The sequence below is a fragment of the Arctopsyche grandis genome, chromosome 5, assembly GCF_051622035.1.
Source record: "Arctopsyche grandis isolate Sample6627 chromosome 5, ASM5162203v2, whole genome shotgun sequence".
NCBI classification, from domain to species: Eukaryota; Metazoa; Arthropoda; class Insecta; order Trichoptera; family Hydropsychidae; genus Arctopsyche; species Arctopsyche grandis.
Window position 1 is genome coordinate 27,517,790 of NC_135359.1, and position 26,777 is coordinate 27,544,566.

At 37.2% G+C, this 26,777-nt stretch overlaps 6 protein-coding genes across 8 annotated transcripts; 2 read left to right on the forward strand and 4 right to left on the reverse strand.

The window, feature by feature from the left end:
- Window positions 1-2,281: 2,281 nt before the first annotated feature.
- On the reverse strand, window positions 2,282-5,354 carry LOC143911871 (uncharacterized). 2 transcript variants are annotated; one of them, XR_013260598.1, is made up of 4 exons: window positions 5,210-5,354; window positions 4,934-5,137; window positions 2,526-4,858; window positions 2,282-2,483 (listed from the first exon to the last, which is right to left on the reverse strand). XR_013260598.1 is itself a non-coding variant. In XM_077430949.1 (3 exons), exons 1-3 carry the CDS (start codon window positions 5,315-5,317, stop codon window positions 3,731-3,733), a joined length of 1,440 nt encoding a protein of 479 aa, XP_077287075.1. In that variant the 5' UTR covers window positions 5,318-5,341; the 3' UTR covers window positions 2,334-3,730. The 2 variants fall into 2 exon arrangements, 1 of the variants encoding a protein (XP_077287075.1); XM_077430949.1 differs by having other exon boundaries at window positions 2,334-4,858; window positions 5,210-5,341.
- A 2,861-nt stretch (window positions 5,355-8,215) lies between these two features.
- Atg10 (Autophagy-related 10) lies at window positions 8,216-9,191 on the reverse strand. The gene is made up of 2 exons (XM_077430909.1): window positions 8,694-9,191; window positions 8,216-8,533 (listed from the first exon to the last, which is right to left on the reverse strand). Exons 1-2 carry the CDS (start codon window positions 8,990-8,992, stop codon window positions 8,329-8,331), a joined length of 504 nt encoding a protein of 167 aa, XP_077287035.1. The 5' UTR covers window positions 8,993-9,191; the 3' UTR covers window positions 8,216-8,328.
- Window positions 9,192-11,925: 2,734 nt separating this feature from the next.
- On the forward strand, window positions 11,926-14,635 carry LOC143911872 (uncharacterized). The gene has a single exon (XM_077430950.1). It carries the CDS (start codon window positions 12,083-12,085, stop codon window positions 13,595-13,597), a length of 1,515 nt encoding a protein of 504 aa, XP_077287076.1. The 5' UTR covers window positions 11,926-12,082; the 3' UTR covers window positions 13,598-14,635.
- A 2,566-nt stretch (window positions 14,636-17,201) lies between these two features.
- LOC143911463 (uncharacterized) lies at window positions 17,202-19,677 on the forward strand. The gene has a single exon (XM_077430334.1). It carries the CDS (start codon window positions 17,261-17,263, stop codon window positions 18,773-18,775), a length of 1,515 nt encoding a protein of 504 aa, XP_077286460.1. The 5' UTR covers window positions 17,202-17,260; the 3' UTR covers window positions 18,776-19,677.
- Window positions 19,678-19,969: 292 nt separating this feature from the next.
- On the reverse strand, window positions 19,970-21,928 carry LOC143911845 (uncharacterized). The gene has a single exon (XM_077430907.1). The coding sequence runs from the start codon at window positions 21,674-21,676 to the stop codon at window positions 20,258-20,260; it is 1,419 nt and encodes a 472-aa protein (XP_077287033.1). The 5' UTR covers window positions 21,677-21,928; the 3' UTR covers window positions 19,970-20,257.
- A 1,718-nt stretch (window positions 21,929-23,646) lies between these two features.
- On the reverse strand, window positions 23,647-24,777 carry LOC143911449 (uncharacterized). Of its 2 annotated transcripts, XM_077430317.1 has the most exons (5): window positions 24,734-24,777; window positions 24,493-24,658; window positions 24,228-24,397; window positions 23,924-24,131; window positions 23,647-23,795 (listed from the first exon to the last, which is right to left on the reverse strand). In XM_077430317.1, exons 2-5 carry the CDS (start codon window positions 24,655-24,657, stop codon window positions 23,748-23,750), a joined length of 591 nt encoding a protein of 196 aa, XP_077286443.1. In that variant the 5' UTR covers window position 24,658; window positions 24,734-24,777; the 3' UTR covers window positions 23,647-23,747. The 2 variants fall into 2 exon arrangements, with proteins under 2 accessions (XP_077286443.1, XP_077286442.1); XM_077430316.1 differs by lacking the exon at window positions 24,734-24,777 and having other exon boundaries at window positions 24,493-24,714.
- Window positions 24,778-26,777: the final 2,000 nt, after the last annotated feature.

Consider the following 26,777-nt stretch of genomic DNA (forward strand, 5'->3'; position numbering starts at 1 on the left):
GAATAATCTCATTATTTTAACGACCCTAGTTATAATTTAGCATCTTTTGATTTCAAAAATACTGGTGCAAATCGATATGAGATGATATTCGAAAATTTTCAAGTGTGTAGGTTTTTGTGTCGCTCACTGTATATAGGTACATATTTATTTATTTTATTATTATAATTAATATACAAACAATTAATAAAGAATAACAATAGCAATAACAAATCAATGACCAATGTGACAGGTTACCCCAATGCGTCACACCAGTCTTACAATATAACAAGAACAGTAACAAATTAGCAATCATTCATCTAATTCGAATAAACTCATGTTGATCTCATGAATATTTTATTTTATTTTCTATTTTGTTACTATGATAAATACATTAACTACAGACAAAGCCTTAGACTCATTAAATAAATAATATTATCAATTTAATAAAACTCCTTAGTTTTTCTTGGCACCGTTTGATGCCGATTTTCTTGGAAAGTGCCACTTGTCAATACCAATGCCAATTGGCATTATTTATTTATTTAATAGTTTTGGACCATTGTGGCATTACAGGAAGAACCTAATGCGCCACAATGGCCTACATTTGAAAAAGATATAAAAACAAGTAAACTGTAAATAAAGGAAAAAAGCAAAAGCAGAAAACATGGTAAAATAAAATAATAAAAAAAGTAACAAAAGGAAAATAATACATCATTCAGAGAGAAAAAAAATAACAAGTGTAAAAATTAAAAATAAAATCCATAAATCCCATTCTTTGTTTACACTGAACAAAATTAAAATAGTATATAAAAATATACAAAGGAGAAAGAAAAAGTAAAATAAAATAAAACAAAATATAAATAAAAATAAAATCACAGCGAGGCCCAAATGGAAGAGAGTAGATTAAGATTCCACTCATTCATCACATTCAAATTAAGAAAGTAATGATGAGCGCAGGTTACCAGATAAATATTTTAAAATAATATCCGATAATCTACGCTCCCCAAGGTGGAAAATATCACATTCAGGGACAGCAGCAACGATTTCATTGAGAAGTCGAATAGCTCTTGGAATAGGAGCCATTCGAAAAAGAACTGTGCGAGCAGCAGGTACAACCATCAAATGATGATGTCTACCACGCACATAATTATTAGGGACATAAAGTCCCAACTGTTCCAGCAACAACGGGCATGACGTATTACCACGCAATAGCTGGAGAACGAAACGAATTAACGAGAAGTTTTTCCGAAGTTCAAGGGAATTATACCCAAGCATGCCCAAAAGGAAAGGAGTAGGATAGAGATATGGGTAGTACCCATACTCTTTCTTATAAAGAAAACGAAGAAATGCTTTTTGCACTTTTTCTTTTACTTTTTCCACGAAAGGAAACGTCAGCGATTGTCTTGATGTGGTTGTGAAAGGTGAATTGAGGATCAAAAGTGATACCCAAGTCGACCATTGATTCCACGCGCTTCAACAATACGGATCCAATGGAATATCCGTGACAATAGAGCGAATTCGCACGTCCATAACTCATAATGGCACATTTACTAGTATTCAGTTCAAGCCCTAAACTGGAACTGAACTCTAAAACAGCGTTAATATCAGCTTGAAGGAGAGAGGCTTGCCTCTCATTCTTTACAGCAAAGAATAGTTTAACGTCGTCTGCAAACAAGAGACTTGAAGCATTGCGTAGTACTTTAGGGAGGTTATTAATGACTATTGTAAATAGTAAAGGGCCTAAGGTGGACCCCTGAGTTACACCAGATCGCGTAAAAAATGAAGGAGATTCATAAATACCATATCTAACAAATTGCTTCCTATCACTAAGATAAGAAGCAAAGAGTTTAAGAAGACGCGGAGAAAAGCCCACTTCAGCTAATCTGATCATAAGAGCGTCATTATTGACAAGATCAAATGCTTTTCGAAAGTCAAAGTAGGCTACATCAACTTGTTGTCCACGGTCAACTTTAGACATGGTATAATATATATTTATATATAAGTCCTTGGTCAGGTTATTATTGATAACTCGCAAACATTGAAGTATAATGTATAGAATAGTCATTCCTAACAAAAGTATCGCTTAAAAGCGAGCCATCGAAGAGAGAGACGGAAAGTCAGAAGAGAGACAAAAGAGTGAGGAAAAAAAATTCGTGGAAGTGATCGTCCCTTATCGTCCCTTGACGTTCAACACTTCTAGGTTTCATGATAAATAATTAGCTAAGTCTTCCGATATTAGTCTTTTAGAATTTACATCCTTAATAATATTGTTCAAAGAAGAGTTTTTTTTTATCAATCTTTTATTACGTGACTGTAATGCTTTTATTTTTGATGTATGTTTTTTGTTTAGTATTTTTAGTTTATACATTTCATTTTTTAAAACTACTTCTTAAAAGTTCAAAAATATTTGAAATTAAATTAATAAACATAGATAAAGTAATAATTAGTTTTAAAAAAGAATACAGTGTACGGCCCTGTTTTTCAATGAGTGAGGCTGGTCCGAACATCTATACGCACGTGCACATACAGATGTTCGGACTTTGTCGAACTACTACTACCACACAATTTCACTAGTAGAGCCTATTTCAAAGAGATCCTACTGCTACAGAGTTTAACAAACAACTGAGCAAAACAGCTGACATCTCCGTTTGCACGGAGTTTTTGTGGCAACATTTTTGGAACCTAAGAGCGCTTCTATCCATTCTACTTCAATGCTCGCAAATTTAACAAATTCTACATATACTAGTAGAATTACATAGGATATTTTACAAGAAACAATGTTTATTCTGTTTTGTATAATTTCCATTATTAGTTTTGAATAGATATCACATTTGTATGGCTTTTCCCTACTTTGAATGTATCTTAAGGGTAGATTTAGCAGCCAACACCTATTTATTTAAGGGTCAGGATAGGTTAGGTTAAGTTAAGTAGGCTCTATTCATTTAAGATTAGTTTGTTAGAGTCGGTATTATTCAGTCTCAGTGTCACACGCGAGAACTGAGACCGCATATTAACCTTTCCACCGCGTACGACTACTATACATGTCCTAGCGAACATGCCCTCAGCGCGTGAGACACGCATAGATGTCTTGGAAGTTCCAACCTGTATAAGAGCCGTCTATTGTGTTAAAATTTTATAACTTGGTTGAAAATATTACTAAATGTATACTTTAATAAATTCAATAGATGGCAGTAGTCAAAAAAAATTCAATTCAAAATTCAAAAAGCAGCCGCGTACAGGGCATGTTCGCTAAAATTGGTGACGCGGGAAAACGGTTAAAGTACAAACGTGAAGGTAGATCGCATTCTAAAGTAGATATGTGAAGGTAGAGACCGCATACTAAAGTAGCACCGCTTTTGGTATATATGTAAAATATAATCACCAAAATATATGTATATATTTCTTGAATAATGAAAAAAAACCAGTAAATAATATTATGTAAAATTTAAAATAGATAGTTTATACTAATATTTAGGCGAAAAAATGCACACGATCGATTTGGGCAAAAAACACAACACGCTAGGCGTGTCGCGCGCGTACTACTGAACTGTTGAGAACACGCCAGGCGTGTTCTCAGCATCAAATGTGTTAAGGACCGTCATACAAAAAATATGTCGAATTAGCATTTTTCAATTTGAACAATTTGGTGTCACCCGGTACAGACAGCACTCGGGTCTAGCGACGCTACTGAATGTTACATTTATTTAAATTATGAGATTGTATGTGTCTACCAAGATATTTTTTAAAGATGATTTTAAACGAATATCGCATTGAGTTTATTTCCAGTGTGGCTTTTCATGTGTGCGGAAAATACATATTTCTGAACGAATGACTTTAAACAAATGTCACACTTGTACAGCTTTTCCCGAGCATGAGATCTTAAATGTCTCAAAAGATCACTATTCTGAACAAATGATTTCCAACAGCTATTACATTGGTATTGTTTGTTCTCTTTGTGAGTTTTTATATGTCTCGTAAGGGTGGATTTTCGAGAAAATAATTTTGTACAAATGTTGCATTCGTGTGTTTTTAATACATTATGAGATTTTATGTGTGAGGCGATATATCTTTTAGCGAATGTTTTTAAGCAAATTTTGCATCCGACCTTTTTTTTCTCAGAATGGGACCTCATATGAGAGGAAAATGCAGATTTATGAATGAACGATTTTAAACAAACACTACATTCGAACAGCTTATCCTCAGGGTGAGATTTCAAATGTCTCTTAAGGTTGAATTTCTGAAAAAATGATTTGAAACAAATATTACATTTGTACTGCTTTTCCTCGATGTGAGATTTTAAATGTCTCGTAAGTGTAGATTTTTGAACGAATGATTTCATACAAATTTCGCATTTATATAACTTCTCCCCGGTGTGAGTACTTAAATGTCTCACAAGGTCACATTTTTGAACAAACGATTTTAAACAAGCATCACATTTATACTGTTTTTCTTCGTTGTGTGATTTTAAATGTCTCGTAAGGATAGACTTTTGAACGAATGATTTTAAACAAATGTTACATTTATGTAGTTTTATCCCAGTGTGATATTTCATGTGTATTTTAAGTTTACTATTCTGAGGAAATGATTTTAAACAAATATCACAATTGTACGGATTATCACCAGTGTGAGATCTCAAATGTATTACCAGGGAATATTTGATATTAAACGATTTCATACAAAAGTTACATTTAAAGACTTTAAGTAGGTTTTCTTTCTCTCGTAATTTAGACACGTCTTGTAAATCTGTTTCTTGTCGCGGTTCAGAATATGCAAAACACATATTATATGTTGTGCTCGGTAATACAGGGTTTTCTCGTCGAATTTCAACATCATCTATCTTCTCCGCCGTGTAATCATGCAAATTATTCTTTCTTCCGTGTATCTGTAAAATAAGATGTGTTCAATATGTTTGAATGTATGAAGTGTTGACAAACGGTGTAATGACAAATTACTTTACCAGTGATGAATTAACATCCAACTCATTATCCCATACTACATCCTCTAGTAAGACTTCTTCAGGCTTGATATCTAAACTCTCGTTTAATTCTAACTTCGACGTTTTGTCATTTTGAAGACAAACATTTCGAAAAGTAGTTAAGATCTTCAGATTATTTTCACACGAAAGACATATCATATCTGGCATCCCGTCATATTGATTAACCTACAAATAAGACGGGCAGTAAAGAGGCTGCATTGATGAGATGGCAATCGGCTAAAAGTAAGTGTAACCAACCCGCAGCTGACAGCAGGTCCAAATACGCTGCACCAGTGGATGAGGATTGTCAAAGATGGAGACGAAACATTCGGCTGGAGACGAACGAAGACAGAGTCGACATTCCATCGCACAAGGTGTCAATATGTACAAAGTTGTGGTTCTAATTCTTAAGATTTGGTCCAAATTTCATACACTTTACAACCATATGTGCATATGACAAACAGGGTTCGGTGATTACTAGTAAAATGTGAACCGGTCACAGGAAAACCGGTAGCTCTAGATCGGTCACACGTGATCACCCGTCACACTAAAACTGGTCACGAGAAAACTGGTCACACCCGAAAATTGGTCACGAAAAAACTGGTCACACCCAAAAATTAAAATTTGGTCGAATTTTGACATTGGTCCAGTTTAAGTGTGACGGGTGATCACGTGTGACCGATCTAGAGCGACCGGTTGTCCTGTGACCGGTTCACATTTGGCTAGTAATGACCGAACCGACATTTCGATGTGCATTGATGATTGGCAATTATTAAAATTGAGTTGGATCTTTCTGGCAAGTTTAAAAAGGCAAAAATCGAGACAAAAGTATGAAATGAGCATGCAGTCAGCCGCGTCGTTTGCAGCGATTTGTAGCGGAGCGCTCAAATTTGAATCGCTACCAGGATTACTGCCGTCTCCTATTGCACGAAAATTCGCCACACAGGAAAATTACCGTACAGAAAAATGCCCAAATCTCGCAAAAAAAAAAAAGCATTTGCTGAGCAATATTTAAGCAGATTTCTGTACGGCAATTTTCCTGTGTGACAGAAGGTCCACGTGAGTGATTTTCGTACGTAGCGACTGTTATCCTGGTAGTGATTCACATTTTTGTTATAACCCGTTTACCAACAAGTACATAACTGTATGTAACTTCAACTCAAAGTCACTTGTTTATTATGCCCGCTCTTGACTCCGTGAAAAAAACTTTGTATGCAAAAGATTGTAGTATACATTGTCTCCACTTCTCTTGTCGCGACTCGGTCATTTTGAGGAGGAGGCATAACCAGCGGCATGGACTAGTGGTTAGCATATTATGCTTTCGAACAGAGTGGTCACGGGTTCGAGTTCCGCTGCTGGCCAGACCTTGGTTTGTGACTCCAAGTCGATCGTTTCTTATCAGAGTTTGCAAATTTTTCTGATTTTCATTGAAACGCTTCCTGTAAAATTGACATCTCCTTTCTTATCTCTCTTGCTAATCTCAAGTTTTTGAGCGTCTTTAGGTTCGTCAATTTGATTATAAAATTTTTCCATATAAGTCACTGAGGATGTTTGTATGAATTCGAATTGTATAAAATGCTTGTGTATATTGATTGATTGTATTGTAGGAATATAGCACGACTTGTTCTATTACATCAAAACCTGTGATCTCATCATCGATCCTGTACAAACATGCATAACTTAAGGGCAACGTCCCCTTCGACCATTCCAGAAGAAAGAGTTCATCGCTCGATCGTAAAACGAAAGACGTCCTGGCGCTGACCCCATAGCTATAAACCACACGTGTACCGAACACACGTGCCTCGAAAACAGGTCAAGACGTGTCCCTAAAACACGTGTCCTGGAAAGAAGACAAAGCATCTGCGCACGGCACGCTTCAAGCCAGAACGTATATAAAGCGACGCACCAGCTCCCAACACCAGAGTGAACCTCTGGAGTTCAACCAGCTCACTTCTCCGAAGCACAACCTCTTCGTACATACAATAACCATTGTAACAATTGAACAAAAATAAACGATCCTCTTACAAACTACACAACATGTATTTCGTTAGGCCGGGATACGGTCAACATACCTTCCCTGCCTTAAAGTATTTTATCTGTATAAGTGCACTCGTCGCTTTGAAGCGGTCTGTAAAGGCGAGTTCATGTTCTATGAAATAAAATAAAATAAAATAAGAATGATCAATAATTGTAAATACATAGTGTAGTGTGGGCGTGTAGAGGGGTTTCCGATATCGTAGTGAAAGACGCAGTAGTTGTGATAGAGGTCTTTATTGTTCTTGATCCGTCAGCCCGCTAGCTCAGAATGAAGTATGGACCAAAACCGTCTAATATTTATACTCATCAGGTACTCTCCGCACAGAGAGACCATTAGTTGATGGGTCGAGAGATCTTATTGACTGTTGTATGCGGCTCGTATAATACGCTGAGGCCTTTTTGGCATGAACGCGAGATGAGATGATCAGCTCTAGTTACCAAGTGGTTGACGAGCGCTACTCTTCTAATATCTACGTTACTATATCTTATGTTCCCTTTTCACAATTGCCCAAAACCACGGTATTAGTGAGGGCCTAATGTGAAGAAAGGGTGTTACATACGAAGTAGATTTTTCCGAGGGAAAAAAATATGCACATTTTTCTAGTGTGGATTGCGACAATTTTTAATATGCCTTCATAAGATAAAAGCAGTGTGCATATCACAAACAAATATATAGGTATTGAGATTACTGGTTTCGATTTTCACCCAAATGCTAATGAACTATGTAAGTTTAAGAACAATTGAATGCATATTTTCCTTGGTTCGGTGATTACTAGTCAAATGTGAACCGGTCACAGGACAACCGGTCGCTCTAGATCGGTCACACGTGATCACCCGTCACACCCGAAAATTGGTCACGAAAAAACTAGTCACACCCAAAAATTCGACCAATTTTAAATTTTTGGGTGTGACCAGTTTTTTCGTGACCAATTTGCGGGTGCGACCAGTTTTAGTGTGACGGGTGATCATGTGTGACCGACCTAGAGCGACCGGTTGTCCTGTGACTGGTTCACATATGACTAGTAGTCCGTTTACCATTTTCCTTGTATGTAACTGCTTCTTTATGTAATATTCTTATACAAATGCAAATGAATAATAAAATAACGATATATTACATATATTATCAGGGCTATGATCAGAGTCCGATGCTGTAGCGCAGTTTAGTAGAATAAGGAGATTTGTCTGATGGAAGAGTACAAAAAATTTTGATTGCTCCACCATCCCAGATTAAAAAAAATATGTTTTCAATAAATTAATTTTTATTTATAAAAGCAGATTTTTGTTGCAGCACATATTTTGCTGCCGGAACATTGTATATAATAAATGTTGTGTTTCTTCACTTATAATTTTCCATATGAATAATTCAATGAAAGGTTCACCATCGGTCCCACACTTGTAATAAATTTGACTAGAATATTAATATCTTGATTAGAACCATTTAAAAATTCTTGAGTTTTGCAAGGGTGAATTGCAAAAAATGGTTGATGTAAAATTGGATGTTCTTGTTGAGTTAATGTGGTATACATTTCATTGGACACTTGTGACCTATAAAATTAATACGATTGAAATACACAATCCATTGACAATTGTATTTATCTATATATTATGTAGCAAGAATATAATGATATACAACATAAATATGTTTCCAACATCCAAAAGTTTAAAGATATAAACAATATAAAAAAATATATATGTATGTATGTACTTGTAATGAGGATGGCAAAATTCCCATACGTCGGCAAGTGGCAATAGAGTGCCATTTTCATTCCATACATTGAAATATATGATAGGAACAGCGTAACATAAACTGTAACACACGTGATGTTCCCACCTAAGGGGTTTGAGAGTTTTCGGAGATCGTTGCACACATTTATGATGTAAATAAGCTTCACCCGGACACGTGCGATCGCCAACTATTTTCCAATTGTCTCCGAGTGTAATGGCTTCCCGTTCAATTTGCTCTGCATATTTTATAAACTGCTCCCAAGACAATTCAGATTCCATTTATTGGTGAAAAATATTTAAAAATGCTTCACTTTTAAAACAGTAAATTGCAATAATGCATGTAATTCCCAAATTAAATAAAAAATATCACATAATAGTAACTATTACTATAATAGGTCTGCAATTCCTTACGTCAAAACAAATTGTTAACCTAAAACCCAAAAATGACATCTGTCAAACATTAATACTACCAACATTCAATATATCCACTTATGAAACCTGTAAGATCTAAATACTTAATCTTTTCAATTTTACAATTTCCTTTCGATTTTTATTAAAAATATAAAGAACATACCTAACTAGCAATTGCAGTCATCGATCATTTGGATTTGTCAAATTTAACTTGATGGGTGTCGTATTAGTACCCCATTTTTCTCCCATAGTAAATCTTCCAATAAATCTTTTGTCGATATTTAAATTATTGTAACGTAGAGATTAGGTGGGTGGCGCTCGTGAACCAATGGTTTACTAGCGCAGACCTAATCTCTCGTTCCCGCCAAAATGGCCTCTACGTATGAATGAGCCGTATGCAACGGCCAATGGGATCGTCTGATTCATCGACCAATAGTTGTTGAGCCCAAATGTGTATAAATATGCGGCGCTCTCGGCCTTGAAACGTTTCCGACGAGAGCAGACGAATAAACGTATTCTACAACCCCCCTGCGTCTTTCTCCCCAATTCTGGAAGCCCCCTCTTCACGTCCACGCAACATTATTATACAATTATAATATTGGAATTTCGTCTATTTGAAGATTTCGTCTATGGAAGAAAACTACTAGTAATTCGAGATTTTAGTGACTTGCGCGAGATCACTTTTTGCCGAATAATCCGTTTACCGAAAAACTCAACTAAAGCTTAGTATAAGTTAAGTCTGTTGAGTAGGTATGTTGACTGACTTGACGAATAAAGAAAAGACGTCTTTATCTTGAAATTCGATTTCAATCGGTCGAAATTTTCATTTATAAGTCGCAATGGCAAAAATGACAACACACATTTCAATCGGTAAACGGACTACTAGTCATATGTGAACCAGTCACAGGACAACCGATCACGGTTTGTATATTTTTAGTCAAATGTAGTACATTTAATGAGGTGCTCTATGTATTATCCAATAAATGGAACACTTAACAACATTTAAATTATATATTTAACACTTAACATACAGCCTACTACTTTAATTATCCATTTTAACAATGAAATTAAAACATTGCGTCACTTTCACTCAGCTAAATGTAACCCAAACAAATTACATACACGAGTTCAAATGCAGTTCATTTGAAAAATTCATTTATTTTTATTTTATTTTTTATTTTTTATTTTACATATATACCAGGAAGGCCTTACAGGAAAATCCCAATGCGCCTTCCTGGCCAATTACAAATACAAATGCAGCATTTTTTTATTATAAGTCGTTGAATTGCGAGACACTGAAAAAACTCGCAAATTAACGAGACATCTATGAATTGTACATAAATTTTTATTGTACATCCATCAAAATTCAAATAGTGGTGACATAGTAGGTAGGAAGGATTTTTAGCCAATTTTTTTTTCCGGGAACCGTTTCAACAATGAAATCAGAGAAAATTGGCAAACTCTGATAGGAAACGATCAACCTGGAGTCACAAATCCAGGTCTGACCAACAGCATACTCTGAAAAATTCATTTTCATTCAGGGATAGAACCCGGCACCTTCTTGACGGTAAGCAGAAGCTTAACGTCCGAGCTATGCTGCTGGCTAATTTAAATTTTTCAAAAATAAGTCTCATGAACTTACATGATACATAATCGTATTACACATCTCTTTATAGTTTTCTAATTTATTCATTCAACTTAATTAACTTGTCGGGTTGATATATTATCTGTTTTTCATTCAGATGATTCAACTTTATGTGTTTGGTCAGGAAGCATTCTCTCAAAAATCCCTTGGAGCAATACTTGCAAACGTGCGGCGTGTGCCCCGTATGCTTCATAATATGACATTTGAGGATCCACTGAGCTGAAAACGACCTATTACATCCTTCTATATTACATTTATATTCTTTCCGATCCAACGTGTGTTGACGGCTGTGAATAATCAGACCGCGCTTAAAAGAGAACCTTTTGCCGCACGAGCTGCATTGATACGGCTTCTCGCCCGTGTGCTTCACCATGTGATCTTCCAGATTCGAGAAAATCTTCTGGCAAATGTCGCACTGTCCGGACTTCTCGGAATGCATCAGCCGCGAGTGAGCGTCCAGAGCGCCCTTGACCAAGAACAACATCCCGCACTGCTCACAAATGTGCTCCTTTTCGTGAGTGTGAATTTTGTCGTGCTCCTTCAGACCGTTCTTGGATTCATTTGAAAAATTCATTTAAATTTTTCAAAAATAAGTCTCATGAACTTACATGACACATAATTGTATTACACATCTCTATATAGTTTTCTAATTTATTCATTCAACTTAATTAACTTCTCGGGTTGATATATTATCTGTTCTTCATTCAGATGATTCAACTTTATGTGCTTGGTCAGGAAGCATTCTCTCAAACATCCCTTGGAGCAATACTTGCAAACGTGCGGCGTGTGCCCCTAGAAAACTGGTTGACCGATTTTAGGGTGTGACCAATTTTCTCGTGACCAGTTTTAGTGTGACGGGTGATCACGTGTGACCGATCTAGAGCGACCGGTTGACCTGTCACCGGTTCACATATGACTAGTAGTCCGTTTACCATTTAAATCAATCACCTCCCTTCAGAAAAGAAAAACTCTCAAAAAAACCAAGTTATTTGATTACCGGTAAGGCCTTTAGCTAAGCTATTTTGACTTTCTATTTTTCATGATAGATACAAATAGATGTGTCGCTATTTGCATTGATATGGATTCCAATGTGTTTGATTTATTTATTAGTCACATATGCCGAAAACAGTCCCAACGCAGCGTCCACGTTTGACAGTTGTAGATCGACTCTCGCCGAAGACGTCTCTGTTGAGAGGCCAAAATGGCAAACGTCAATTCGAATAGCAATGCCAATGGCAGTGGCAACGGCAACGACAGTGACAATGGCACCGGAATAGAGCGAGAGGGGCCGTAAATGCGAAGGGGGAATCGGCATGGATCGCGAGGCCTCCATTTCTCGAGAGCCACTCGATTTGGAGCGGCTGCCTCAGCACTCGGAGCCTCACTTGGAACCCTCGCAACTGCCCCTCGTCTGCTGGGTGTGTCTTCGCCTTCGTCCCACTCGAGATATGCGACCGCTGTTCGAAGGCGCCCTGGGGCAACAAGTCCACGCCTGCACCGGTCTCCTCCTCACGGCCAACCCTCGTCTGCCTTCCCTCATCTGCACAGATTGCTCCTCCCAACTCGCCGACTCCTACTCCTTCTACACCCAGTGCCATCGCTCCCACAACTACTTGCAAACGGTCACGCTCAATTCCCCGGCCGATGTCAAAGTGGAAGTCAAATGCGAACCTGACTACGATCGTCTGGCCATCTACAACGAGATACAGTCTTTCGATCACGAACAGGACGAATCGTCTAAAATGGACGAATCCCCACCCAAAGAGAAATCTCTCCGAGGGAGCACTCTCAGGAAGTCTATCAAGAAGCTTAAAAAGAAAAAATCTAAATACTCTTCCGGTCAAGTCCCGCAAAAGTGCCCCACTTGCGGCCTATTAGTTCAGAGCTCTTCCGCTTTGATAGTTCACATGCGTAAGCACACAGGAGAAAAACCCTACAGCTGTACCATGTGCGACAGTCACTTCAAACGGAAAGAGTCATTAGAGAAACACATGGCGAAACCGCATCATGACAAAACGGACAAGGTGCGCACTTGCGAGAGTTGCGGAAAGAAATTCGCCAGCAGCAAAAGTTTAAAAATCCATTTGAGAATTCACACCGGCGAGAGGCCGTACGGGTGTTCGTTCTGTCCGAAGACTTTCACGCAGATCGGAACGCTGATCGGTCACGAGCGTCGGCACAAAGGCGAAAAGCCGTTCTCCTGTAAGAAGTGCGGCAGGGCTTTCCGAGCGCAGAGTCATCTGCGGAGACATCAAAGCGTCCACAGCGAGGATAAGCCGTACACTTGCAGCGTGTGCGGCAACACTTTCAAGTCCAAGAACGGTCTGAAGGAGCACGACAAAATTCACACTCACGAAAAGGAGCACATTTGTGAGCAGTGCGGGATGTTGTTCTTGGTCAAGGGCGCTCTGGACGCTCACTCGCGGCTGATGCATTCCGAGAAGTCCGGACAGTGCGACATTTGCCAGAAGATTTTCTCGAATCTGGAAGATCACATGGTGAAGCACACGGGCGAGAAGCCGTATCAATGCAGTTCGTGCGGCAAAAGGTTCTCTTTTAAGCGCGGTCTGATTATTCACAGCCGTCAACACACGTTGGATCGGAAAGAATATAAATGCAATATAGAAGGATGTAATAGGTCGTTTTCAGCTCAGTGGATCCTCGAATGTCATATTATGAAGCATACGGGGCACACGCCGCACGTTTGCAAGTATTGCTCCAAAGGGTTTTTGAGAGAATGCTTCCTGACCAAACACATAAAGTTGAATCATCTGAACGAAGAACAGATAATATATCCACCCGAGAAGTTAATTAAGTTGAATGAATAAATAAGAAAACTATATAGAGATGTGTAATACGATTATGTATCATGTAAGTTCATGAGACTTATTTTTGAAAGATTTAAATGAATTTTTCAAATGAACTGCATTTGAACTCGTGTATGTAATTTGTTTGGATTACATTTAGCTGAGTGAAAGTGACGCAATGTTTTAATTTCATTGTTAAAATGGATAATTAGAGTAGTAGGTTGTATGTTAAGTGTTAAATATATAATTTAAATGTTGTTAAGTGTTCCATTTGTACTACATTTGACTAAAAAAATACAAACCGTAATCAAAAATTTTACTAAAATGGCAATTTACACCTGATTATAATATAATTTTTATACAAAGGATTTCATAAGTTGAAAGGCTTCCTAATAATTTGTTAGTTTTGTATATTCCTTGATTTTATATAAATATTGCATACATTAATGTGGATAGCATTCGAAAAAGTAATAAGAAATTTCATAAGATTGACATTAATTATATCAAAAAGAAAATAAATTTAAAACTAAGTATTAATAATGTAATTGAGGTTTATTTTTGGAGTAAAATTAAAAATCTTTTGAATATGCAATAAAAATACTATATATGTATGTGTAAATGATTACCATATATAATAGTAATGACGATGTTTATAAAAGTTTTAAATTTTGTGAAAGATGAAGATGAATTATTTATTTAATTAACGATCAAATTATTCGTTTATAAATGTATATGTATATAAAGTTGTTGTTTTTGTAAAACAAATAGTTCCATGAATATGGTGAATAAAAAGGGATTTTTATTCACAACACTGTTGAAAAGTACACAGTAGTTTACATTACTATTCAAACAACTTGGAATTTTGTTTTCATAGATTTTAGTTATACAAATATGTGTAGATAGTATTTGCAGAATATCTACGTTGTACTTTAAGAGATATGTGTAGATCTCAATTGATATTATATATTTACAATTCCTTGAAGGAAACACATAGTTATGCTTATTCGTGTATTGTTATACATGTATAATAATAAAATAGAATTTTTTAATTAAAGTACTTAATGTAAATGACGTGTTTGTAATTTCAAAAAATCATATGGGGGGTGGTTGGAGTGAAACAGGCTGTTTAATATGACGGGTGGGAAGGAAGTGAAGTAGAAGCCACCAACTTACCCGAATCAGTCTTAGCTCACAGGATGGCGACCATGTCGTAGGGCCCCCATAATTATAAAAATTGTTTATTGATGTTTTACCCTGTTAAATTTACAAGGAATTGCAAATGCTCACTATTAACGTTGGTTGCCGTCACAAACGTGTAGGTGGTGTGTATCCTACTGCTGGTTCGGTGATTTTTCCGCATCTTGATCTCGCACATGTCATTAAAATCTCGATCATGGAAAATCTGGTATCCGAAAATTCCATCCATCGAGAGTTTTACACGCGAACTATCATACTAACGAGAACTCGAGTGATATTTCGTATTCACGATTGTCGTGTGTGCGATCGCAATGTGCGAAATAATCCGTTAACCTCTGCTCACACATACGCATTTTTTGTCATGAAGTTGGCCTATTGCAGATTGATTGATCGGTAAGTATTGTTGGGAATCTTAATTCCCGCAGAAAAGTATCAGTGATTGTCGATTGAATGGCTAGTTTCCAAACGAAACTCCTTTTTTATGGTTTGCTTAATACTTAACGTCATTACTATCGTTTGCAATCCGGTGGACGATCTGCCCCCCCCCATTCTTAGTCTTGAGCCAAGTTGAAATCAGTGTTTGGGGTCAGTTCTTTTATTGGATCTGATCATCTTTTGGAGACGTCCTATTGCTCACCTTCTCTCTAGTTTTCCGGGGACTATCAGCTTCTCTATACTACACTCACTCTTCCTGGCAATATATCGCTCACGTCAGTAAAATCCCAATCACGAAACATCTGGCACCCAAACACTCCATCAATCGAAATTGACACATGCAAAATATTGTACAAACGAGAACTCGAGTGCCAGATATCCCGTATTCGCGATTTTTGTGGCAACCATTGTCGTGGGCGCGATCGCAATTTGCGCAATAATCCGTTTGCCGATAAACTCGATGTAATTTTGACGATGTTGTTTATTGTTATCTAAGTTGTACTCGTATTCATATACATATGTTTGACGAAGGAACGAAGCGTGAATAGGTAGCTCAACTTTAGTTACGCAGCTATCTTACTTTCAATACTAATGGAACGGTCTATTGTTATTTGCAATTGCATCGAACCGAACTGAACCGAATTAGCCTTAGTCTAGTGATGAATGATAGTTTTCTATATACATACATACATGTAATATGGGTCTACATCACGGCATTGAAAGATCGAAAGATCGAAAAAGCAAATATCGAAAAGCAAAGTTCGAAAATCGCAAGATCCTAAGTCGAAAGATCAAAAATAATGTATGCATGGTAAACGTTACTATGTATATATAATATATATCAGTAGCATGTGGTGAAATTATCTTTCTTTTAGTCGTACAGCCTTGCTTAATGTGCGCGGTTAGGATACGGGAGGAAAAGCCTGTTGTTCCTCTTGTTTCCTGCTCGCGCAAATTAAGTAAGGATGTACGACGGGGGGAGAGAGAGTTTTACCACAAGCCACTGATATATATACTACCCGCTTTTCATATGTATTCATGGTAAACATAGAAGTAGAATGCATAGAATCGTTCTCAGCCTCCAAAAATGTTGCTACAAAAACTCTACGCGGCAGAGTTTGTTCATTGTTTGCTAAACTTCGTCTCTCTCTTTCTCTTGTCTCTCCGTCTCTCTCTTCGATGGCTCGCTTTTAGACGGTACTTTTGTTAACAATGACCATTCAATGCATTCTACTTCTATGATGGTAAACGAACATTTTAGATTTTCGACCTTTCGATGCGGTGACGGTCACCGATATAATATATATGTATGTATATATAAACTAGGGTTGACAAGCGTTTCGATGCTTCGAAGGGATTGTCCCGATTTTGGACCTCGTACTAGTGTCTCGAAACGACCATTCGGAACGGTTGAAAGTCCCGGTTTCAGATTAGCTGCTTGCTGATCATGCCCTCACAGTATGTACATAGTTCAGAAATGATAAGCAAAAAAGTATACATTTTTAATTTAAATGTCCCTTTTTGGATGTCGACAAATCTGGCAGCTCCAGTCTTAACTAAACTGTGCTATGTTGAAACGCTATTTACATCTTGTTCATTCATTATTTCACTGGAACACTTTTTGAAGTCGATAAATATGGTATGGGGGATGAACGAATGAGACGACTGGCATGTTGATGCACGTGCTTTTATTATGAGAGCCAGAGACGAAGTGCGGTAGCCACTCTGAACACAGCCGAGTTGGTCCCAACTCGCAGGAAGGTGACCGAACTCGACCATGTCGTATAGCGAGCCGCCACAATGGTATTTTATACAAAGGTATTTCCTTTTTTTTCTTATATGCGGATATGTGGTGTGCGTAGCTTTTTGTTTTCAGTAGCCGGTTGTTTTGTGACTTGTGACCCGTATTTATCACAGAATTTCCATTTTTATGTATCAATCTTGTTTGTGTTGATCGGTCAAGGAACCGTGTTGTATATATGTATGCATAGTTGGTAGTCTTGTACGTATTAGTGGCACTGACATTTCGAGCTGTGATTGTTTCGATAAGAAATGTCATCTTCGACAGAATTGGAGTCAAAACATCAGCTCCTACTATCATGTAGACTCTGTCTGGGTGTCGACGAAGACATGAAGCCTCTGAGTGAAGGGGGCTTGGAGTATCAGCTCAGAACCTGCACTGGAATCGTCGCCTCTCCACATCACCGGCTGCCTTCTCTAGTCTGCAATACCTGCATTTCACAATTGGCCGACTCTTACGCCTTCTTTACCAAATGTCATCGATCGCACACCTACTTACAAACTCTCATTACAGACCAGGTCGAGATCAAAACAGAGCCAGACTACGACCGATTGGCGATCGATAACGTCACACCAGACGCATCACCGGCACCCTGCAAAATCAAGGTCGAAGCCGCAGACTCCGACTCGGAAGATTCTCACGCCGACGAAAAACCCCTTAAAGAATACGTCTCCAACAAGAGCACGCTCAAAAACGGCAGTTTGAAACGTAAGTCCGGTCTGTCCAACGGTGTAAGAGTCAAATTAAAAAAATTCACAAACGTTCAGAAACGAAAAGACCCTTTGAAATGCGATACTTGTGGACAGTGCGTTCAAAGCTATTCTGCCTTGATCATACATATGCGAGTTCACACTGGAGAAAGGCCTTACTCTTGTTCATCTTGCAACCGGCAGTTTGCTCAAAAGTCATCTATGTCTGCTCACATAACTAAAATACACCTCAATAAAAAGTTCAAAGGCGAGAAGGATTACACGTGCGAAAACTGCGGCAAACGATTCCGCACTAAAAACAATCTAAAAGTACATTCTAGAACTCACACCGGAGAAACCCCATACGGGTGTTCTTTTTGTTCGAAGAAATTTTCACAGATAGGGTCTATGATCAATCACGAGCGAAGACACACCGGAGAGAAACCGTACGTTTGTAAATTGTGCGGGAAGGCTTTCGTCGAGCCGAATCATCTAAAGCGCCACCAGGCCGTTCACAGCGAAGAGAAACCCTTCGTTTGTAAGATATGCGCCAAGGGGGTGAAATCTAGGTACGCTTTGCAGCAGCACGCCAAGCTGCACACCAATGAAAAGGAACACATATGCGAACAATGTGGCATGTCTTTCATGGTGAAGGGTAATTTGGATTCTCACATGCGAGCTATGCATTCAGAAAAGTCCGGACAATGTAACGTTTGTCAGAAGATGTTCTCGAATCTGAATGATCACATGGTGGTGCATACGGGCGAGAAGCCCATTCAATGCAATCTATGCGGCAAGAGTTTCTCTCATAAGCGAGGTCTGGTGATTCACAATCGACAGCACACCGCTGCTAATAAATTCGAATGCAACGTGGAAGGTTGCAATAGGTCGTTTGCCGCTCAATGGATCTTAGAGTGTCACATTTTGAAACACACGGGACACACGCCGCACATTTGTAAATATTGTTCTAGAGGATTTTTACGTTTGTGTCACTTAACTAAGCATATAAACGTAAGTCATCCTAACGAAGGAAAAAATCGTATTCCATCTAAAGAAGAAGTCAAAACAAACAATTAAAATTATAATGCAAAAAAATATATCAAATTGTGCGTGTATTTAATTTATTTATTAATTTATTGTAGCATATTCTATTTATGGTTAACAAATAAAAATATTTATCACATATGTACATATGTACATAATTACTTTTTATTGGATCATTGAATTGGGCTGAATCACATCCGAATCAAAAACTGAACCACTTTCCAAATTACATAGTATTGTTGGGCGGGTGAATTGTGTAAATAAATATGTCGGTAAAAAACTATTTAGGTTTTTGAAGTAATTACAGGGCTGTGGAATCACTTCAAAATTCACCGACCCTCACTTTATCTTATGATTCCACTCCAACCTGAACGATTTTGGTAAAATCGACTTTTTTGTGCCAACTTATAAAATTGTTAACAACAAAAATAATGGACATGTTCAAAATTAGACAAATTAAAGGAATTTTAAAAACAGAAAATCTTTAAAAATATGAGAGTAAAATTGAGACTGGAAACAAATCAGTTTTGGCCACAACACATCAATGTGCAATTCAATGTTTTTACAAAGAAATTATTAAATTTTGATTTATTACTGGATTTACTTCAATAAAACTGGAGACTAGTTGACACATACCGTAATACTATTACTTAAAAATAGTAATAAAAAGGAGTCTGAGTCTGAGAGTATCTTATCCATTGTCCCACTTGAGTTTCAGTTTTGCAAATTTTCTTTACATATTCAATCAATTGATTATACCGTCCATAAAAAGTTTTACTGTATGAATTGATATTGATAATATCGCTATTCTGTGTGTCTGTGTATCTGAGATAACGCTAGCTGTACTATAATAATCGTCTCGATTAGACATACATATGTACATCACAGCTTAAACACAAGTGGAAATAATTTCAACCAACAAAACGTACGAATATAATAACAAAATAAAAAAAACTTTTATATATACTGTTGGCTACCAATGTTTTCTCTACGCAAATAGACGGCGCCGAGTCTCTGAGCATTTAGCGCCATCTATTGAAAATGTATTTAATTAATTAATTAAGTTTTCTATTGGTGTTTTATATTGTTTATATGTACATAGGTGGGTAGGCAGCTATTACCATTTTTTTTATATTAAACAATTAAATATAAATATCAAATTTAATATATTTAAAAGGTATTTCAAAAAAATTTGAACGCGTGAGGATCGAACACAGGACTGACAAGTTTTATTAATTTTTTATTTATTTAATAACTTAATCCGTCAACAACCATGCGATGATATTTCATCGGGTACAACACTAGTATAATATAAAATTACATATACATATGTATAATGCGAAGAATTAATTTCTTTCAATAAAACGGAGATAAAGGTGTGAATAAAATAATAATAAATCAGGTGAGATCAATAGTAACGCAGTTTAATATAATGAATTTATTACTACAGTATACAAGGATAAATTTATTGACTAAACGAAAGGATTGTGTTTATATGTATTTTGGTGGGTTTCATTAGTTTGGTTCCAAGTGTAACACCGTGTGCTCCATTGTGAAAGTATTGGCATGTGAATGCAGCGAATTGAGATGCCTCGTCAGATCGCTCATTCTCAAATAGCCCTTGGAACAGTATTGACAAATATGAGGAGTTTCATTGGAGTGTATTTTGAGAGTATGAAAGTCGAGCATGTTTTGTTTCGGAAAGGCTTTTTGACATCCCTCTACTGTGCATTTATACTTTTCGGCATTGTTATGCAGTGTAATGTGAAACGACAGTCCATTTTTAAGTTTGAACGTTTTATCACAAATGTTGCATCGATATGGTGATTTATTTGAATGAATTAACATATGCTCGGCTAGGTTTGAAGTGTTCTTTTTGCAGAAGTGGCACCGGCCGGCGCCTTTGGAATGCATTTTTTTAATGTGATTGTCCAAGTTTGCTTTCATGGAGAACTTTTTTCCGCACTGTTCGCAAATGAATATCTTCTCCGAGTGTACGAACATGTGTTGCTGAAGCGAGTACTTTGATTTGGTGGATTTTCCGCAGATTGGACACGAATGAGGCCGCTCTTCCGAGTGTACAAAACGGTGGTGTTTTAAAGTCGAATTGTGCGAAAATGACTTTCCGCATATTTCGCAAGAATACGGACGTTCTTTGGTGTGAACGAAGCGGTGTCTCCAGAGCGAGGATCGACTGGCGAATGTTTTGGGGCATATCTTGCACGCGAAAGGCATTTCGCCTGTATGGTTTCTTCTGTGTTCGATCAACGTGCCGGACTGGGTGAACTTCATCGGACAGTAATCACAAGCGAACGGCTTCTCGCCAGAGTGTATTCGGAGATGCACCGTGAGGTCGCTCTTCCTCTTGAATCGTCTAGAGCAGACCGAGCAATCGTAGTTCGTCCGACCGAAGGCATCAGTGTGGAAACGTTTCATGTGGATCTTCAATTGGCTGGCTGTCTTCGAGACGTGGTTACAAGTCAAACAGGTGAATTGCTTTCTTTGAGAGTCTATTTTGGGTTCAGAAGGGTTGTCCGTTTCGGTGAAATCGTTCGGGGATGGTGGAAATATGGGCGAATCTGGACTATCCGGTGAAGATTCGTCTGCGTCAGCGAAGCGGTTCGGAGAAGATGAATTGGGGTCGTTTTCAAGCTTTACTTGAAAGTCTAGGTCGGGTTCAGTTTTGTTGGAAGCGAGTTGTTTGTGTAAGAATCGGTGCGCTCGTCGACACTGGCGGATGAATGAAAAGACTTGCGATAGTTTGAGGGCACATCTTCGGCATACCACTTGGGAGAGACCATCATGTTGGTCAATGGTGAGACGACCACATTCGCGAAGAACCTGGCCAGGAGTTCCGTTTCCATTTCTGCTTCCGCCTGACCACAACGAGTGTCCGCGAGAACACACGCGCAAACAAGCGCGGCAAACATCCATTCGTATCGAAATGTCAAAACCAAACTGTCAAGTGTCATTCGATTGTTGCCATTTGACGTTTGTCGCTACTATTGCATAGCTGCCAATTCACTGTCAATTTTAATACTTGACAAAATGCTAGATTCCAAAACGCCTGTGAAAGGATTTGATACTACAGTCATTGGTTACTTGAAGTTTTTTCAATTTGAAGAGTAGGAGCCCATAAATAGTTTTCAATAGAAAATTACGTCCACCTTCCATACTCCTACAAAAAATACTAAAGATTTCGGAAAAATTGGACAATCATAAAAGTTATTATCTTTTCTGATAGGTTAAGGAATAACGGAGGAGTCATAAAATATTTATTTTTATTTTTCATAGATATATACCAGAAAGGCCTAATGGTTCGGTGATTACTAGTCAAATGTGAACCGGTCACAGGACAAACGGTCGCTCTAGATCGGTCACACGTGATCGGTCAATCAGTTTTCTCGTGACCGATTTTAGGGTGTGACCAGTTTTAGTGTTACGGGTGATCACGTGTGACCGATCTAGAGCGACCGGTTGTCCTGTGACAGGTTCACATTTGACTAGTAGTCCGTTTACCGGCCTAATAGGCAAACCCCGATGCGTCTTCCTAGCCAATTACAAACATTGCAGCATTTTTTATTACATAAATCGCTGAATTTCTAGATACTGAAGAACACGAAATTAACTTTCAATTAATTAATTAATTAATCCATAGAGACATATATGTAGGTATATATGGATTTAGACTTATGGGGTCACCAGTATGGAGGATGATCGAATGAGACGACTGGCATGTTAATGCACGTGTTTATTATATGACAGCTGAAGACAGAGTGAGTAGTGGCTCTCCGAACCCAGCCGGGTTGGTCCCCACTCGCAGGAAGGCAACCAAACTCGACCATGTCGTATAAGCGAGCCGCCACAGACTTGTACATACATTTTTACAAATTGTACATAAATCAAATTAAGATATTTGTAACGGTTCGGTGATTACATCCCAAATGGGAATCGCTAACAAGATAACCGCCACTACGAAAATCGCTTGTGCAGATCTCCTGTCGCACGAAAATTCGTCACACAGGAAAATTTCCGTATAGAAAACTGCCCAAATATTACTCAAAATTGGCCAAATCTGGTAAAAAAGGCATTTGCTAAACAATATATGAGCGGTTTTCTGTACGGCGATTTTTCTGTGCGACGAATTTTCGTGCAACAGGAGATCCGCCCAAGCGATTTTCGTAGCGGCGGTTATCCTGTTAGCGATTCACATTTGAGATGTAACCTGTTTACCATTTGTGACATTCCGGGTAGGATGGCTTTTGCAAATTTGATGGAGGAACTGTTTCAACAATGAAATCAGATAAATTGGTAAAATTTAAGGGAACGATCGACTTGGAGTCACAAATATCAAAGTCTGACCAGCAGCATTAAATATTAGCATGGGATCGAACCCGGTAACCTCTAGATGCTAAGCATAAACGCAACCACTAAGCCATACTGTTGGCAATGTACATACAATATGGGCTGTAACACTACACGTACATAGGGCTGCCAGACGTCTCGATTTTCCGGGATTGTCCTGGTTCCAAGCATCTGATCCCGGCGTCCCGAAAGAACCTTTTGAGACAGCCAAAATAGCCCTAACTACATGTCATTTTCAAGTCATTGGCCACTTAGATTTTATTGTTAGAAAAATTAGAACAAAGTGACTGGGTATATTTTCTGCCCTCAATTGTAATCTTGTTCATTAACTAAGAGCAATATATTATTTTACCGTCAATTGGAGTTAATATATTATTTAAATCGAACTGGCCAACAACTATCGCATGCCCAAGTATTGGAATGTTTCTCACCCCCAGATAATTCATTGAAATTACTAACTTTCACGATCTTATTTTACAAAACATGGATAAGTTGTATGTGTGGGTAGGGTATTTTTATTCTGTAATAAAACTCTGGAGCCTCAATCCTAACAATTTACAATTTATTTCAAATAATTTAATATTACAATATTATTTTCAAGATAACAATATTATTTGATTTGATCACCATACAAAGCATTTCAGGAAATATTTAATATAGTAGGACATATTTTTGAGGTATAGAATATCTAAAATAAAGAAATCAACAAAAAAATTATTTGGAATACTTCGCTGTTGATATGATATTTAAGTAAATAAAAATCATTTGTTTGGGTTTGGAATACAGACAGCATTAGAGTTACTTATTTATAAATACCTCTGTTCTTTTTTTCAACTTTACATTTTTGAGGTCATCTAAAGTTATTATAGATGTTGGACTCAAAGATTTTTTGGGCATTTTATCAGATTTTGATTGCGGTGTTAAAACTTCATTTTTTTTCGGTATTAAAGTGGGTAGTGGCGGTGGGGGTGGAGGAAAACTTTTCGGGGTTGAAATTGGTATTACATCTGGTGATTCTTGTACTCTGTTATTACACAAAAATATATATGTACGTATAGAATATTCACATCATTTTTGGTAATAAAATATGTCAAATATTATAACGAAATATGCTTATTACCGACGATTCTCCAACTTATCAATTCTTTCAACAAGTTCAATTATTTTATTTTGTAGAAGCATCAAAGCATCATCCTTGTTTGAATCCACCATGTTTGAAGTATTTTCAATACTCGAGCTCTCGAAAAAGTTTCCTATGTTTATTTTACTGTTGCAGTCGGATACATTATTCTGTAAAATGATTTGATGCATAGTAATGGTCATTTTTAGATGTACAATGAAGAAATATCAACATCAGTTAAAAATATACATATGTAGATTCCTACCTTAGATTCAGTCCATTTTAAAACATAAGTAAATAATTTGTTTCCATTTTCAACAGTATTATCGCCAACTAAATCACTATACGACCCACCTTCTAATAATAACCAATCTAGATTATTCAACGTAAAGTTTTCTTCATCACATTCTATTTCGACAGTAAACTTCATACTGAAAATTTGACGAGACAAATAAGCTTCGTTACTTCAACATTACAACTGAATAATAATGTTTTGATTTACATACTTGAAATGATAAACAATATTGGCATATCACATTTATTTTTATAAATGACAAGCTCTATTTACGTAACGTACATATGTATATATAAAAAGTCATTATCTTTATAAATTTTTCTAACCCATTTACACCGTAGTACTTGCTGATAGCTATTTTTTTATTTAAATAATTTATTGGAATATTTTACATGTACTCTAATATGAATTAAATTTACAATAAAAAAGTAATATCGATTGATTTACAGTATTTTTTTCGAATCATACATATATAAAATGGGTCTACGTGACGAGACAGAATGTTAAATTACAGAAAACACAAATATCGGAAGGCAAAGATCGGAAATCGAAAGATCTAAGTCGAAAGATAAAAAAAATGGTGCATGGTAAACGGTACATACTCACTTAATTTGCGCGAGCAGGATACAACAGGAACAAGAGGAACATGCTTTTCCTCCCGTATTCTGCGCGCGCACATTAAACAAGGCTGTATGACAAAAAAAGAGATAATTTCACGGCATGCCACTCATATATATTGTAACGTAGAGATTAGGTGGGTGGCGCTCGTGGACCGATGGCTTACGAGCGCTAATCACCTGATCTCTCGTTCGCGCCAAAATGTCCTCGCCGAATGAATAAACCGTATGTAACGGCCAATGAGATCGCCCCACTCATCGACCAATGGTTAACATGTGTATGTATGTATGTGTGTTGTGCCCAACGGGTATAAATATGGGGCGCTCTCGGTCTGGAAACCATTCCGACCTGGGGCGCCGACGAGAGCAGACCAATAAACCGCTACTACAACTTTTCTGCGTCTTTCTCTCCGATTCTGGAAGCCCCCACTTCACGTCCACGCAACAATATTATATAAACATAGTACCGTTTACCGTGCACCCTTTATTTTTGATCTTTCGATTTTCGATCTTTGCCTCCCGATATTTGCGTTTTTGGGCGTTTCACTTTCGGTCCCGTGAGGGAGACCGATAAAATATAGATACACATATAATATATAAAATATAGACAACTGGCGTATACTGCCCCAAAGAAATCTTTATACAGTCAACTAAAAGCTACTCTCTGTATACGGAAATACGGATCATTTTTCTCTGCCTCGACTGACTGTCTACACTCTACAGTACCACTCACAAGTGCCAGAGTAGTAGCCGAAGCTGGCGACCACAGGATCGCGGCAGATAAACGACTGCCGCGAACTGAATTACGAACCGATTCACTCATCGCGTAGTGAGCGGGACAAAGAAACATCCATTGACTCTTGACGAGTCACCAACACCAATATTCAATTTTTTTTTGTTTTGGTTAGGATAAATTTGTGTGGGTCAGTGCCTTTTAAGACGAACCTCCCCTGGATTTACTCATCCAAGAATAAATTACAAATAAATAAAGAAAAACAAATATAGAAACGCAGTATCAGACATCTATGTACATATGTACGAGTATAAGTACGTATGTACTTTTTTACTAATGCCCGATTTCTAAATTAATTAATCTACATCGCAAGTAACAATTTAAATAATAATGGTAGCTCAAGATATCATAATGAAATATGCAATTATGAGTCAGCAAGGGGTTCAGTGCTTTGCACTTTTGACCGTTCTGAATATTGATAGATACAGTTCAATGAAAATATGTAGATGTAAATATTTTTTGCAATATTAATTCTCTACACTTATCAAACTAAACGGTACACCTTGAAATTTATTTGTGTCATGACTATTTATGGTCGATCCAGTTATTGCTTTTTTGGTTAAATCACAATACATATTACTAAATATTAAAATATGTATGTATCTATCTGTGTATATACATATGTATATATACATATTAAGGTGACCATTCGTACTGATTTTACAGGACAGTACTGGTTTTTTGGGTATTTATTTATTGAAAAATCAACAGACAGCAGATGTAGAAATGCACAAAAATGAAGAATAAATGTAAAAAAATAAAATAACATCTGAGTCCAATTATAGATTTTTACAAATTACATAAAATGGTACATAGAGACAAACAAATGAAAAAGAAAAGAATAA